General features: G+C 36.8%; 1 protein-coding gene across 1 annotated transcript; it reads left to right on the top strand.

Moving 5' to 3' along the window:
* Nucleotides 1–5941: 5941 nt before the first annotated feature.
* Nucleotides 5942–14861, top strand: LOC104227106 (putative SNAP25 homologous protein SNAP30). Its single transcript, XM_009779243.2, has 6 exons — nt 5942–6091; nt 6938–7420; nt 8039–8132; nt 8228–8358; nt 8467–8564; nt 14545–14861. The coding sequence occupies exons 2-6, from the start codon at nt 7022–7024 to the stop codon at nt 14642–14644; spliced, it is 822 nt and encodes a 273-aa protein (XP_009777545.1). The 5' UTR covers nt 5942–6091; nt 6938–7021; the 3' UTR covers nt 14645–14861.
* Nucleotides 14862–15822: the final 961 nt, after the last annotated feature.

Genomic DNA, 15822 nt, shown 5'->3' with positions numbered 1-15822 from the left:
ATGAGGAATGAACCAAAGTGGTAAAATGTACAAAATAAAGAAAAGGAAAGACAATGAAAAAGAAAGAAAATCAAAAAGTCAAAAAGAATGATCAATGTAGAAAAAAAATGAAGGCATTCAATAAAAGTAAAGAGATGAAAGGTGTGAAAAGTTTAGAAAAGAGAAAAGGGTTTGAAATGAACAAGAAAGAGTGACAGTGTGTCTCTCTAACCCCTAAGAAAGAAGTGAATGACTTAAAAAGTCAAGAGAATGTGTGCCAAAATGAAGCAAATGAAGTGCTTAAGGGAAGATGAAACCTACTTAGACTAAATATTTCTTACCTTGAACTAAAAGTTTTCACTATATCTCAACAAAAGCCCTATATGATCTTGAGTTGAATGAAGCTTACATTAGTGGTAACTCACATAAGGGGCAAACTTATGGTACTTAGAGCCGGACTTGTAACCTTTCTTTGAGAGAGATGAGTGTGTTTTCCACAATTCTCGTTCTGAGTGTTACAATCTTAAAGTGAGGTTTGCTTAAAAGAGAGTGAGGAGTATGAGTTTGGGTTCCACAATGACCAAAGTAGTAGAAAAAGTTTCCTTGATGTGTTGAGTCAATTCTTGATGCTCTTATGTCGCACTAAAACCATGGTGCTTAAAAGGTTGAATGTTGTTAATGATTCATTTGATTTGAGGGCAATTGTTAGTCCTAATTGATGCTAGATGAGGTTACTTTAGGTCAGCTAAATTTTCTTGGTTTTACTCTTAAGGAGGAGGGACTTAATTTGTTTGCTTGAGGACAAGCAAAAGCTTAATTTTGGGGGAGTTGATAACTAGGGATTCTAGTTCATTTTACACTCCTTTTTACTTGAGTTTTGATTAAAAATGTATACAAATAGTCCCAAAGGCTTACATATTGTACTTGTTTGCAGGGTTTGGTCAAAATGTGACAAGTAGTCAAAACCAGTTCAAAAAGGAGTGAAACATGCACAAGTACCAAGAACCAGTCCAGGCATTGATGTAGCATAAAATCAACTGCAGCCGCAACAGACCCACTGCTGTCGTAGACCATTTAGTGCGGTCAACGGTGGAAGAGTTCAGAGAGGTGCACTTTTGGAGCTCAAAGCAGTGCGGTCCGCGGAGGATTTCTCACGGCCGCAGTAGCCTCTTCGTGGCCCCATTCTTTTCTTTTGCAGTCCGCGAAGAGGGGATTTACAGAGTTAGGAGTTTGGACGATTGAAGCCAGCGCGATCCGCGATGTAATTTTATGCGGACCGCAGTGAAGCCACTGCGGCTGCGGTGTACTTTATGCGGCCCGTAGTGGCCAAGTTCATAGATTGAGTAATTGAAGCTAAAAGCTCCACTGCGGCTGCAATCCATTTTTTGCGGTCCGCGGTACCTCCGCAGGGGTATTTTTGTCCAGAAAATTCAGCCTAGTATAAATACTTTCCTTTTACATTTTTAGGGTATCTTTTGTAATCTGTTAGATCCCAGAGCACATGAAGGCCGTTTTAGACCTATTTTGAGTAATTTTATGGCTAGTTCAACATTGAATCGTTATTTCTTAGTTTGTAATCATAATTTATGGGTTATTCTTCATCTAATTTTCTGATTTCATCTATTATTATGAGTAGCTAGACCCATTAGCTAGGGTTATGGCTCAACCCTAGTATGGGTATTTGATGGGTCGTTCGTTTTAAGGCTTAGATGTTTATAGGTAGTTGATATTTGGACTGATTTGTATTTTTCATGTTGAATTAGTGGTTGCAAACACTAATTTGTGCCTATTTGACTTGGGCTCTTCTTGAGAAAGAGGGTTTAAGCCTAGGAAAATCAGTTTAACAAGGAATTGGAGTGTAATCAAGAGATTGATAGCCCCAATTAAAGGGTTAAACCTAGAGATAGTAATATCCGACTTGAGCCTATATTGCTTGCACAATTTGGACACCCAATTGTTCCTGAGAAAGTCAATTAGAGCAAAGTCACTCAAGCTACCGAGTGGTATAGAGTGAGTCATTCCGTGTATTGGCTATATCTCAATTTCCAACATAACATCTTTACTTTAGGCTTTAGATCCCGTCAAGTATTCACCTAGGAGAAAGTCACTTCCCTAGTGCCTCTTTAACTATTTAGAAAACCTTACAAGCATTCACTCTTAGCTTAATTTAGCATACTATTAGTTTAAAAATTAGAAGTAACAAACAACCAAAGATGATTTGAAGTGTAATTAAGAGCACTACGCATTGCTAATTTAGATAGGAAACCATTTCCCAACCAATTCTAGCTCCCTGTGGATTCGATCCCGACCATCTCGGGTAAAAGCTGTTTCGATCACTCTTTCCACTTTGTAGTGGTGTAGGGTTGACATCGATCATTTACCAATTAGTTGACTGAAGGTAAGAACAGAATATAAATAAAGCAGAAATAAAAATACGGGAATTAAAGACAGTAGGATTTTTATAGTGGTTCAGGTTTAATGTGAATCTTACGTCCAGTCCCCTTAGGTTGCTTCTCTTTCAGTATTTGAAGTTTCTCGATATAGGAGAGTTGATTTAGTTTTACACCAATAGCTTAGTCACTATGTTACTTCTCGTTTCTTGATACAATGCCTCACTAGTGATTTTTCTCTCTTTTTTCTCTCCCTAGTTACACAGTAGATTTAGAGTAGACTACAATGCTTATTAAGAGTAGAACAAAAAGAGTGATAGTGGTTTGATCAAAGTATATTCGTTCCAAACTGGCGCAGTGAGTATTTATACTCCGTGAGGCCTTCATAAATTGTGAATCTTGAGAGATTTCAAACCCAAGGGAGTTGATCTAAAAAAGAAATTGTAGATTGGTTCTTTCCAAGAATAGGATATTTCTTCTGTTGATTTGCCTTGACTTGTGGTCTTGATTGGATTTTTCCTTTGTTGAGTGGATATTCCCGTTATTTGGAATATCAAATCAAATCCCTCGATTTCGGCTTCGATTGACGTACTTAGATGGAGAAATCTTCAGTGCATAATTCTGTGCCTTTGATTTCCTTTGATTGAGGTCATTCCTATAATATCCTTCTTGATCTTCTGCCAAATCCTTGATTGATTTTGCCTTTGATTTTTTGCTACTCCTTCCTTTTTCGTCTTGATTCTTCGATACTTCTTTTTCATTGCTTAAGGAATATTTCTGCACATAAAGATTAATGTTATTTTGCATAATTAAAATAAACATAGATCTAACAAGCAGCTTGATACCCATATAGTTGTTGCAATTTTGGACATCTCCCTTGCTCTTGTACAATAGAACTATCAAACTCCGCCTCCATTCTTTGGGCATCTTATTCGTCCTAAAAATGACATTAAATAGGCTAGTAAGCCACTCCGAACCTGTCTGACTCGCGTCCTTCCAAAATTTCACGTGAATCTCGTCTGGCCTAGTCGTCTTACCCCTGCTCATCTTCTGCATTGCCTCCACAAACCTCATCAACCTTAATGCATCTACAAAACCGAAAATCATGCTGGCTTTTTGAGTTCTCCAACTCCCCAAGCACGATATTTATGTCCCCGTCTTCGTTCAAGAGTTTATGGAAGTATGTCTGCCAGCTACGCCTAATACACACCTCTTCCACCAATATCTTGTTGTTCTCGTCTTTGATGCACCTCACTTGGTCCAGGTCTCGATCCTTCCTCTCTCTAACATTGGCTAGCCTAAACAGTTTTTTGTCACCGCCTCTGTCTCCAAGTTCCTCATACAAGCGTTCCAACATTGCAGTCTTGGCCGCCATGACCGCTAACTTTGCCTCTTTCTTTGCATTTGACAACACTCCCAATTTGTCCTCTTCTCCTCCTCGTCAACACTCTCCACTAGTTCACGTATGCCTTTTTTTTTGGCTTTCACTTTACGTTGGACCTCTCCATTCCACTATCAGTCCCCTTTGTGCCCACCCCCTCCCCCAGTAACCCTTTGTAACCCTTAACACTTCTCTAGCAGTTACCCTAATGCAGTTAGTTGTTGTGCCCCACATACTACTCGTGTCTCCAGGCCCCCATAGTCAACAGCTTCTCCCCCAATACCTGAGCTTTGTCCTTAATCAAGACTCCCCACTTGATCCTAGGTTGATCGTACACTACGCTCCTTCTTCCTCTCTCCCTTGATCTCCAAGTCCATTACCAAGAGATTATATTGGGTCAAAAGCCACTCGCTCGATATAACCTTACAGTCAGTGCATAAGCCTCTATCACTCTTCTTGCATAGAAGGTAATCAATCTGAGTCTTGGCCACCGTACTCCAAAACGTGACCAAATGGTCCTCCCTCTTCTGGAAACATGAATTAGCCACATTTATAAGAATTAAAGTCCACATTTTAATTATCTACTCTGTCCATATCTTCCTAGTAAATAACTAAATATGGTTATTAATAAGATTATTATGATATTAGTGTCAAGATTAGTAGATGGGATTATAGCTACTCGGTGTGTTGAATACCTCGCACCACCTCATCCAAATTCTCCTATAAGTGTCTTTTAACCTCCTCATCCAAGTCCGTCCGCGGAGCGTAAGCACTAATCACACTTCTCTTACTAAAATGTAAGATAAAATTGTGTACTATAAATATAATATAATTTTAATAAATTGTGCATACTGAGTGCTTGGTGTACCAAATTGTCCTTTTGACTGTAATGGATCATGAAACGTTGAACTGTTAGCTATAATGTAAATTGTGTTTACCAAGTCACAAATTTCCTATCCGCATATTACAAGGATAGAATAAGAAAGTTGAAATTCTTAATTCACAAATTACCCTCGACTAGTGTTTGTTAGAAGCTATAAACTATTTTAAATAAACAAAATTACTAGTAATTACCAATTTTGCTCTATCACTTTACTTTTTAAAAAAAAAGAGTTCGTATTACACACTAAATTTTAGATCCTACTCTTAGACTAATCTATCCATGACCGAAGGGAATGCGTATGTTACAACATATACACTATAGAGTAATAATATTTTTACAGTGAGGAAAAAACAAATGAAAAATCAGGTATGCGCGGGATGTGAATGAATTGTTATATACTCTACAAAGTAATAATATTTTTACTCTATCAATATAATTAACGTGGATGTTATGGAAAATTACTTACTATTTATTACTATAAGTTACTAATTAATTTTAATAATTAAAATTATATGCAATTATCTTTTAGGTGACATGATTATATAAATATTATATACATCATTAGTACATACAACTTAAATTATATGGTACATGCCCACAACTACAATAAGCTCATGTAGTCCGGCCAAGAAATTATTCATTGACCACGTTGTTTTATTCATATAACTCTATATCAATGTTCTCAAATTACTTGTATATTTATGTCCAAATACATAGTCCGTCCCTTGAAATACTCAATCAGACAAAATGTTACTAAAATTCGTGACACTATCGTTCCAATGGTAATTTTATGACCAATTATGAGCTATATATTCTGTGGAACTCAACCTGACATAGTAAAAACTTACACGAATATTTACATCAAATCATATTAATTATCATAATTAACTGATAAATTAAAATGAGAATCAATAATTGTGTTAGTTCTTAACCATAGAGGGGCTGACATAACGGTAGAAAGGAAGGCTTATATGTTACGGGTTGCATTAGGGTAGGCTATCTATATCACATCTCTTGAGTTGTGGCCCTTGCCCGGACCCTACGTAAACGCGAGATTGTTTCTGCACCAGGTTGTCCTTTTAGAAGGGCTGACATAACGAATTAAAAGTCGCATGGAATTAAAAGGAAAAGAATATTCTCAAACTAGAAAGAGGGTAAATAAATAAAAAGAGGTGTAAAAATGTGATGTAGGACAGTAGGAGAATAACAGAAGTGTAAAAAATCCCAACGGTCAAGAAAGTGTAGAAAACCTGGTTTTTCGCGGGACCTTCCACTTTTCTCCCTTCAATATTTGATCCATTCAAAAAGAGAGACTCTTTGTGTCCATCATTTCTTCATTCTAATTGCGCGTTGGAGAGGAAGAAATTTCTGCAATTTCAGTATTTCTTCTTCTCCATAGCCTCCCTTCTTTCCATATTCATACGTCTACAAATAGACAACATTTTCAATCATTTCCAGGTATTTATTTCAAACACATCTTTTTCATAGTTCTCTTTAATTTTTCTTAAATATTGAATGCGTCCTCTTTCCTTTTTTTTTTTTTTTAATTTGATGATGATAGTTTCCTCATTTGATTAATTGAGATGGGTTTCAAAAATGAATTCATAGTTTGTTCTGCATCAATATTAGTATGTGCATTTCTTCTCATCTTTGTCACTTTTTAATATATGAATCTGGATTAAATTTTGAAATTTGGGTACGGCCCTTTTCTCCTTTTTCGTTTTTGTTGATTTTGGCTTTCCTCAATTGATTAATTATGATGGGTTTTTCGCCAAATCAATTCATATATTGGTGATCATTTCTGACTCAACATTGTGGTATGTGCGTTTTGTTTTTGATCTTGGTCATTTTTATCACGAATTTTGCGAATCGTTTTTTTATAGTGCAAATGATGGCCTTCTGCTAAAATTCATTCATTTGATCCTGTTTGGAACTAGACCATTTCGCCACTGCATTAATAGCATGTTAAACTATCAGAAATTTTTTTTAAAAAAAAAGACAACTCGGTGCATTGAGGTCCTGCTATGCGCGGTGTCCGGGAAGGGCCGGACCACAAGGATCTATCGTACACAGCCTTACTCTGTATTTCTACAAGATGTTATTTCCACGGCTCGAACCAGTGACCTCATGGTCACACGGCAGTAACTTCTCCCAGTAATATTTTGGCCAAAAAGCTGTTGTATAGTTGAAGTCTTACTAATTTGCTGATATTGGTTTTTATGTGTAATATAGAAGGGATATGTTTTTTGTTTTACAAGCAATTTGAGCCTTTTGTTTACAATCTTGAAATTTTTTGCATTTCAGGTGATCCTATTAAGTGCAAAATACTGATCCTTCAGAAAAATTCCTTTAGTTCCCAAAAAAGCAGATTCCACTCAATTTCCAAAAATGTTTGGCTTCAGGAAAGGTAAAGCAGACTCTGCTACTACAAATACAACCCCTTCACATTCTGATGAAAAACATGGAACTAAAAATGCGCGAAGAACTTCTTCCGAACCAGTTCTTGTCACACCAGATGATGATGATTTTGGAACATCATCATCGTCAGGGACAAGGAACAAAAATAAAAGTAAGACACAGGACTTCGATAACATGTCTATGCAAGAATTGGAAGGTTATGCTGTAAATCAAGCTAAGGAGACCACAAGCTCGGTGAATAACTGTTTGAAGATAGCTGAGGATATTAGACAGGATGGTGCTAAGACACTCGATACCTTGCATAAGCAAGGTGAGCAAATTCATCGTACTCACATGATGGCTGTTGATATGGACCGCGATTTGAGCAAGGTATCGATCACTTCAATTATTATTGCACTTCATTTTTCAAGAGTTCCATTTACTTCTTGTGCACTTGCATTATATAGCTATTTTACACCAACAGGTCAAGTTACCTACGACAAGTGGTAACTATTCATAGCAAGTCTAATATGATATCTTAGAAAATAGATCAAATAACCTGCAGTAATATGTTAAAATACAACGATATTGTAAATTAAGTTAAAATAATTCCCTTTCAGTGAAAACTGGTAGTAGTACTCTCTATGAACAATGTGTTTCTTTGTCCTCCAAATGTTATGAGTCGTCTCATTTTGAATTCTATTTCAGTTTACCACTAATGGGAAAGCTTTATCTTGTTGAGCTTATCAGTCTTTTGCATTTTTCATGTTTCTTTAGCCAATGCGAGTTCCTTTTTCTTTGTCTTCACTACAAGTTCAATTTCTGAATTCATGAGTAGAGGAATCTAAGTCAAACAATTTGCATCATGCAACCAATTTAAAGCTGAGGGTGTAGCTTAATTAGCTTTAATTTGCTCGTGCGATATGTTTATTATTTGGTACAATTGGAAGATATGGTCCATCTGACATGACTTAAGTTGACAATAATGAACATGTTTTTGCATTCCAGGGGGAGAAGTTATTGAACAATCTTGGTGGTATGTTCTCTATGCCTTGGAAGCCGAAGAAGAGCCATGATATTAAAGGGCCTCGAACTTCAAAAGGTTTTGTGTTATCCTCCATATCATATTCACTCTTCTTCTTTCTGTAATTTTAATTGCTAACAGAGATACTTACTTTCATCCGTTGGTTCTTGTAGATGATAATTATAGAGGGAAAGAAAGTAGTGCAAATGAAAGGGAAAAATTAGGTTTATCTAATGGTAAAAAAGGAAAGTCAGCCTCAAGCACACCTCCTCCTGAATCGATGAACGCTATGCAGCAAGTGGAGGTACATTTTGTATTTACACAATCTGGCTATTTGTGGCAATTACTTCTACATTAAAAAGTTAAATTTATGTTTTCTTTTCATGTTTAAACTATTTTTATGTTTAACCAGTTGGAGAAGGCGAAGCAAGATGATGCACTTTCAGATCTTAGCAACATATTGGGTGATCTAAAAGGCATGGCTGTTGACATGGGATCTGAACTTGACAAGTAAGTATCGTCTAATTTGACTAGCAGTACCTGATATTTTTCTTGGAAGGACAAATCTACTAACCTGATTAACTTTGAGTACTTTTGAAAAGATCCTCTGCTTCCCTGAAATGTTAAAAGAAATATGATTGAGTGCTAATTTCTTGTGACAAAATCATTAAGCATGATTCTGAAAAGATGTTAATGAGCTAAAGTTTTCTGAAGTTTAAAATGTGCTTTTGAGACGGCGTCATGAAGTGACTGTCAACTTTCATCTGTGATACTGAACTAAACTATAGCATATAATGAACATATAGTTTCATTCTTTTTCTGTTGGTGGGGTAGCTCAGTGTGGTGGCAATTGTACATGGAAAATAACATCAAGATTTAACTTATGTACACGGGCAATTAAAAGAACTTTTTGATATGGTGTCCATCTCATTCAAATGATTTGGTAGCTAATTTTGTTGACTTGGCTTAGTTTGGTAGCTAACCTTGTTGAATTGGTATGATTTGGTAGCCAATTTTGACTTGGTTTGGTTTGGTAGTCAACCTTGTTGAAATTCTGAAAAAGGTGTGCAAATTATCAAATATTGTAGGCTTTAAAGAGTGAGGTTTGGCTATAAAAGGAGAGTTTTAACTCTCATTTCATTACACCAACAAAGAGAGAAAAGCGAGAGAACAAGGTATTCCATAAACTATAAAAAAAAGTTTGTGAAGAAAAATAGAGTGTGAGAGATATTGTAGTGAGGTGGAAAAAGCAAAAGAGTGTTTATTTCTTTTGAGGGTGTAGTGGTCTTAGGAGTATTTTTACTCGCTATTACACAGTGTAAAATTCCTCGCTATAGTGATATCAGTTGCTCTTCTTGGCCGTGATTTTTCCCTTATTCAGAAGGGTTTCCACGTAAAATCTTGGTGTCATTATTGATGCATTTCTATTCTTGCTGATTTAACCATAACTTAGTATTCTGCGTTTATCACTAATACCGTGAATATTATTTTTACGGGGTTTATTCCCAACAAGTGGTATCAGAGCCAAGGTTCTGTCTGAGTATGCTCTGTGGTTGCAGCACAGTCTGAACTTCCACATCAGAAAAGAATTATTTTGGTCTCATAATAAATAGTATTTGTACTTGTGATAAACGATGGAAGTCAACACTAGTAGAATGGTTACTTTGAATGGCACAAATTATGCCATTTGGAAGGGCAAAATGGAAGATTTGCTCTATGTCAAGAATTTTCATCAACCTGTCTTCGCCACTATAAAGCCTGATAATAAATCAGATGAAGAGTGGAATTTGTTACACAGGCAGGTTTGCGGCTTTATTAGACAGTGGGTTGACGATAATGTTTTGAACCATATTTCTGGGGAAACACATGCTCGGACCCTATGGGAGCACCTTGAAAGTTTGTATGCTCGGAAATATAGAAACAAGATGTTTCTGATAAAGCAGATGTTGGGTTTAAAATACCATGATGGTTCCGCGATGATAGATCATCTGAATAATCTTCAGGGGATCATGAACCAGTTATCTGCTATGGGCATTAAATTTGATGAAGAAATTCAAGTCTTATTTCTACTTGGTTCCCTACCAGATTCTTGCGAAATTCTTAGAACTTCATTATCAAATTCTGCTCCGGATGGTGTGATCTCTATGGATCTTGCCAAGAGCAGCCTTTTAAATGAAGAGATGAGAAGAAAATCTCAGGATTCCTCCTCATCAGATATCTTGGTGACTGACTCTAGGGGGAGAAGCAAGAATCGGGGTTCTCAAAATAGAGAACATAATAGAAGCAAATCCAGAAGCAGACTTAAAGATATTGAGTGCTATCATTGCGGGAAGAAAGGGCACACAAAAAAGTTCTGCCGGATTTTGAAAAAGGAGAATAGAGACAAGGAAGAACAGAAAGAAGATGGCAATCGTGTACCCACCATCACTACAGAAGATCTTGTTACTGTCCTTGATGCGGATCTGATAAATATTGCTTGTGATGAGTCAAGCTGGGTTGTGGACAGTGATGCCGCATCTCATACGACATCAAGGAAGGAATTTTTCACATCCTATACTCAGGGTGACTATGGAACTTTGAGTATGGTTAATGAGACTGTATCTAGGGTGGCTGGTGTTGGAACGATTTGTTTGGAAACTAGTATTGTAAATAAACTAGTTTTAAACAATGTAAAGCATGCACCTGATGTTCGTTTGCATTTGATCTCTGTTGGTGTTTTGGATGATGAGGGTACCAATGGTGCTGGAAAGTGGAAACTCACTAAGGGTTCCATGATTGTGGCTCGTGGGAAAAAGCGATGTGGTCTATACTGGACTACGACCTCTACCTGTGTTGATATGGTGAATGTCGTTGAGAGCAATAGCTTTTCAACGTTATGGCATAAGAGGCTTAGCCACATTAGCAAGAAAGGACTAAATGTTCTGGCCAAGATGAAATTGTTGTCAAATTTTGAAAGTGCAAAATTAGAAAATGTGAGCACTGCTTGGCTGGAAAATAAAAAAGAGTTTCTTTCCAATCCCATCCTCCTTCAAGAAAGACAGAGTTGCTTGAGTTGGTGCATTCAGACTTATGTGGTCCAATGAAGACAAGAGCTTTGGGTGGTACACTTTATTTTGCTACCTTTATTGATGATTGCTCAAGGAAACTTTGGGTTTACATTTTGAAGACTAAAGACCAAGTGTTGGGTGTCTTTAAGCAGTTTCAGGCTTCAGTTGAAAGAGAAACTGGAAAGAAGTTGAAGTGTATTCGTACTAATAACGGTGGTGAATATTGTGGACTATTTGACGAATACTGCAAGGAACAGGGTATCAGACACCAGAAGACTCCTCCTAAGACTCCTCAGCTTAATGGTTTAGCAGAAAGGATGAACAGGACCTTGATGGAAAGAGTCAGATGTTTGCTTTCTGAAGCAAAGTTGCCGAATTCCTTTTGGGGTAAGGCTTTGTTGACTGCCGCACATGTTATTAATCTATCCCCTGCAGTTGCTCTGCAAAGTGATGTTCCAAACAGATTTTGGTATGGCAAGGATGTTTCCTATGACCACTTGAAAGTGTTTGGTTGCAAAGCTTTTGTACATGTGCCTAAAGATGAGAGGTCAAAATTAACTGCCAAGACAAGACAGTGCATCTTCATTAGTTATGGCCTTGATGAGTTTGGTTACAGGCTATATGATCCAATTGAGAAGAAGGTAATAAGAAGCCGTGATGTTATCTTCGTGGAGGATCAAACCATTGAAGATATTAACAAAGCGGAGAAGCTTAAATCTACAAGTTTTGAAGGTTTAGTCAATCTTGATCAAGTTCCTCGTACAAATACGGATGATGTTGGTGGGCTTAATGATGATGGTGATGCCCAGAACCACATTCCAGATCAACATATTGATGGTGATGGTGATAACAATGCTAATGTTGATGAGGTAGATGCTCCTACTCATGAAGTTGTGGACGAGTCAGATATTCCACTCAGGAGGTCTTCTAGACCACGCACTCCTTCCTCCCGTTATTCACCCAATGAGTATGTATTACTCATTGATGGGGGAGAACCTGAATGTTATGTGAAGGCCATAGAAGATGAGCACAAGTATCAATGGATTGAAGCCATGCAAGATGAGATGAAATCTCTGCATGAGAACCATACTTATGAGTTGGTGAAATTGCCTAAGGGCATGAGAGCTTTGAAAAACAAGTGGGTGTTCAAAGTTAAAGCTGAAGAACATAGTTTGAAGTTCAGATACAAAGCTAGATTGGTTGTCAAGGGATTTGGTCAAAGGAAAGGTATTGACTTTGACGAAATATTTTCCCATGTCGTGAAAATGTCCTCCATTCGGACAGTTCTTGGTTTGACTGCTAGTCTTGATTTGGAGATTGAGTAGATGGATGTGAAGACTGCTTTTCTTCACAGTGACTTAGAAGAGGAGATCTATATGGAACAACCTGAGGGCTTCAAGGTAAAAGGTAAAGAAAATCTTGTATGCAAACTTAAGAAGAGTCTATACGGATTGAAGCAAGCTCCCAGACAGTGGTATAAGAAGTTTGAGTCTGTTATGGGGGAGCAAGGCTACAAGAAGACTTCTTCAAATCACTGTGTGTTTGTACAAAGATTTTCTGATGATGACTTTATCATCCTCTTGCTATATGTGGATGATATGTTGATTATGGGCAGAAATGTTTCAAGATTGACGAGTTGAAGAAACAGTTGAATAAGTCCTTTGCAATGAAAGACTTGGGTCACGCTAAGCAGATTTTGGGCATGAGAATTACTCGTTCGAGAAATGAAAGGAAGCTTTACTTGTCACAGGAGAAGTACATAGAGCGTGTACTGAAGCGCTTCAATATGAAGAGTGCTAAGTTAGTTCACACACCCTTTCCTGGTCATCTGAAGTTAAGCAAGAAGATGTGTCCTACAACAACGGAGGAAAAAGAAAGAATGTCCAAGATTCCTGATTCCTCTGCTGTCGGAAGTTTGATGTATGCAATGGTATGCACTCGACCAGATATTGCTCATGCAGTCGGTGTTGTTAGCAAATTTCTCGAAAATCCAGGAAAAGAGCATTAGGAAGCTGTAAAGTGGATACTCAGGTATCTAAGAAGAAGCTCTCATGAATGCTTATGTTTTGGAGGATCAAATCTAATTTTGAATGGCTATACAGATTCTGATATGGCAGGTGACCTTGATAACAGAAAATCCACTACTGGATATTTGTTTACTTTTTTATGGGGAGTTATATCATGGCAGTCGAAGTTGCAGAAGTGTGTCGCACTATCTACAACTGAAGCGGAGTATATTGTGGCTATTGAAGCTGGCAAAGAAATGATATGGCTCAAGATATTTCTTCAAGAACTTGGATTGCGACAGATGGAGTATGTTGTCTATTGCGATAGTCAGAGTGTAATAGACCTAAGCAAAAACTCCATGTATCATGCGAGAACAAAACACATCGACGTCAGATATCATTGGATTCGTGAGCAAGTGGAGAACGAATCACTTCAAGTCAAAAAGATTCACACGAGTGAAAATCCTACAGATATGTTGACCAAGGTGGTACCAAGAGACAAGTTCGAGCTATACAAAGAACTTGTCGGCATGCACTCAAACTAGAAGATAGTGCTACCTCCTCTAGATGAATGAGACTGGAGGAGGAGATTGATATGGTGTCCATCTCATTCAAATGATTTGGTAGCCAATTTTATTGACTTGGTTTAGTTTGGTAGTCAACCTTGTTAAATTGGTATGATTTGGTAGCCAATTTATTGACTTGGTTTGGTTTGGTAGCCAACCTTGTTGAAATTGTGAAAAGAGTGTGAAATTGTCAAATATTGTAGGCTTTAGAGAGTGAGGTTTTGGCTATAAAAGGAGAGTTTTAACTCTCATTTCATTACACCAACAAAGAGAGAAAAGAGAGAGAGCAAGGTATTCCATAAACTATAAGAAAATAGTTTGTGAAGAAAAATAGAGTGTGAGAGATATTGTAGTGAGGTGGAAAAAGCAAAAGTGTTTATTTCTTTTGAGGGTGTAGTGGTCTTAGGAGTATTTTTACTCGCTACTACACAGTGGAAAAATCCTCGCTATAGTGATATCAGTTGCTCTTCTTGGCCGTGGTTTTTCTCTTATTCAGAAGGGTTTCCACGTAAAATTTTGGTGTCATTATTGCTGCATTTCTATTCTTGCTAATTTAATCATAACTTAGTGTTCTGCGTTTATCACTAATACCGTGAATATTATTTTTACGAGGTTTATTCCCAATACTTTTACCTATTAATGTAATTTAACTTGTTGTAGCATGTTGGCTGTTTTATTTTTCAAGTAACTAATTCCACTTATTATGAATAGAACTAACTGTAGTTATCTTTTAGATGATAGGATAGGAAGTTAAACTCCATTCCTCAAATACTGCATTCTGTATACTGTTTTTCTGCTTGGCTAAGGCATCATTTACTTTTTTCTGTCTTTTATCCTATTAACATACATTATTGAAATCTGATAAATGCAGGCAAAACAAAGCTATTGATGATCTTGACAAAGATGTGGAGGAATTAAACTCTCGAGTTAAAGGTGCCAATCGACGTGCACGTCAAATAGTTGGGAAGTGAGAGAGGACTCTTGCTCTTGCTTCAACATCAGATTTACTGAAGTTTCTGGCATTTGGCTCAAGGCCTGTTTGAAGTTTTGGTTGTTTCTTGTATTCTTTTTCAATCATTTTTTTTGTCATTAAGATTACCTTTTTCATTCCAAGTTTAATGGATTGTTTCATTGTTTAATTGTTCATTTGTGGATAAAATAATCAAATAGGCCTTTGCACATTTGCTACTGCCGCTTGCAGCAAGGAGTAATATTATGCATATAGCTATAATTTTTATCAACAAAGACAATAAAAAAGAATCCTAAGAATCATTTTAACAGGAAAGGAAATTGAGAGAGAGAGGGAGAGAAGTAAGTCTTCTCTTAGGCAAACTAATTTTCTAGGGTGTTTGGCTAAGCTTATAAGCTGGTCAAACAGGCTTATAAGCACCTTTTGGCTTATCTACGCGTTTAGTCTTATAGGCCAAGTGCTTATAAGCTAAAATCATCCATAAGTCATAAGTTGGTCACCCCTAACTTATGGTTTTTCAGCTTATAAACACGTTTAGTTTGACCAAGGCTTTTACTAGTTTATCCTTAATAATATTTTTTAATTCACAAAATATTTTTCCCAAAATAAATTTTCTAACTTTCTCTTCATTCCAGATTCGTTTTCATCCTTTTCTTTACAAATAAATTTTTTAATTTAATATATTTTGAAAAGTTTTGAGGGTATTTTAGTCATTTTAACAAAAGAATAGCTTATCAGCACTTTTCTAACAAACACAACAACTACTTATTAATAGTTTCAGCACGTCTATCCAAGCACGTCAATGCTTATTTTAAAAATCGATTTCAGCACTTAAAAATGCTTCTCAACATTTCAAGCTTATTAGTTATTTACAATCACCTAATCCAAACGGGCTCAGTTTCCTGTTGGGCCAAATTTTTCTCTACTTCCCCTTACTATTTTATGCTCCTTTCTTTCCATTCCCTCACATAGGGTTAAGTCCTATTGTTTATCGAATATCGAATTGTTAAACAAAAAAAGAGTAAATAAATTGTAAGGAATTTAATGGATTTTGATGCGGATCTATGAGTGTGTAGGGTTGGCTCTGATACAATGTGAGATAGTTTGATCATCCAATCAAAAACTAAGGACTGATGAATGTAAAAGAGAAGTAAAAGATGGAAAATATTGCGATGTTAT

Source organism: Nicotiana sylvestris, chromosome 10 (assembly GCF_000393655.2).
Source record: "Nicotiana sylvestris chromosome 10, ASM39365v2, whole genome shotgun sequence".
NCBI lineage: Eukaryota > Viridiplantae > Streptophyta > Magnoliopsida > Solanales > Solanaceae > Nicotiana > Nicotiana sylvestris.
This window is presented reverse-complemented; position numbering and strand designations above follow the sequence as displayed.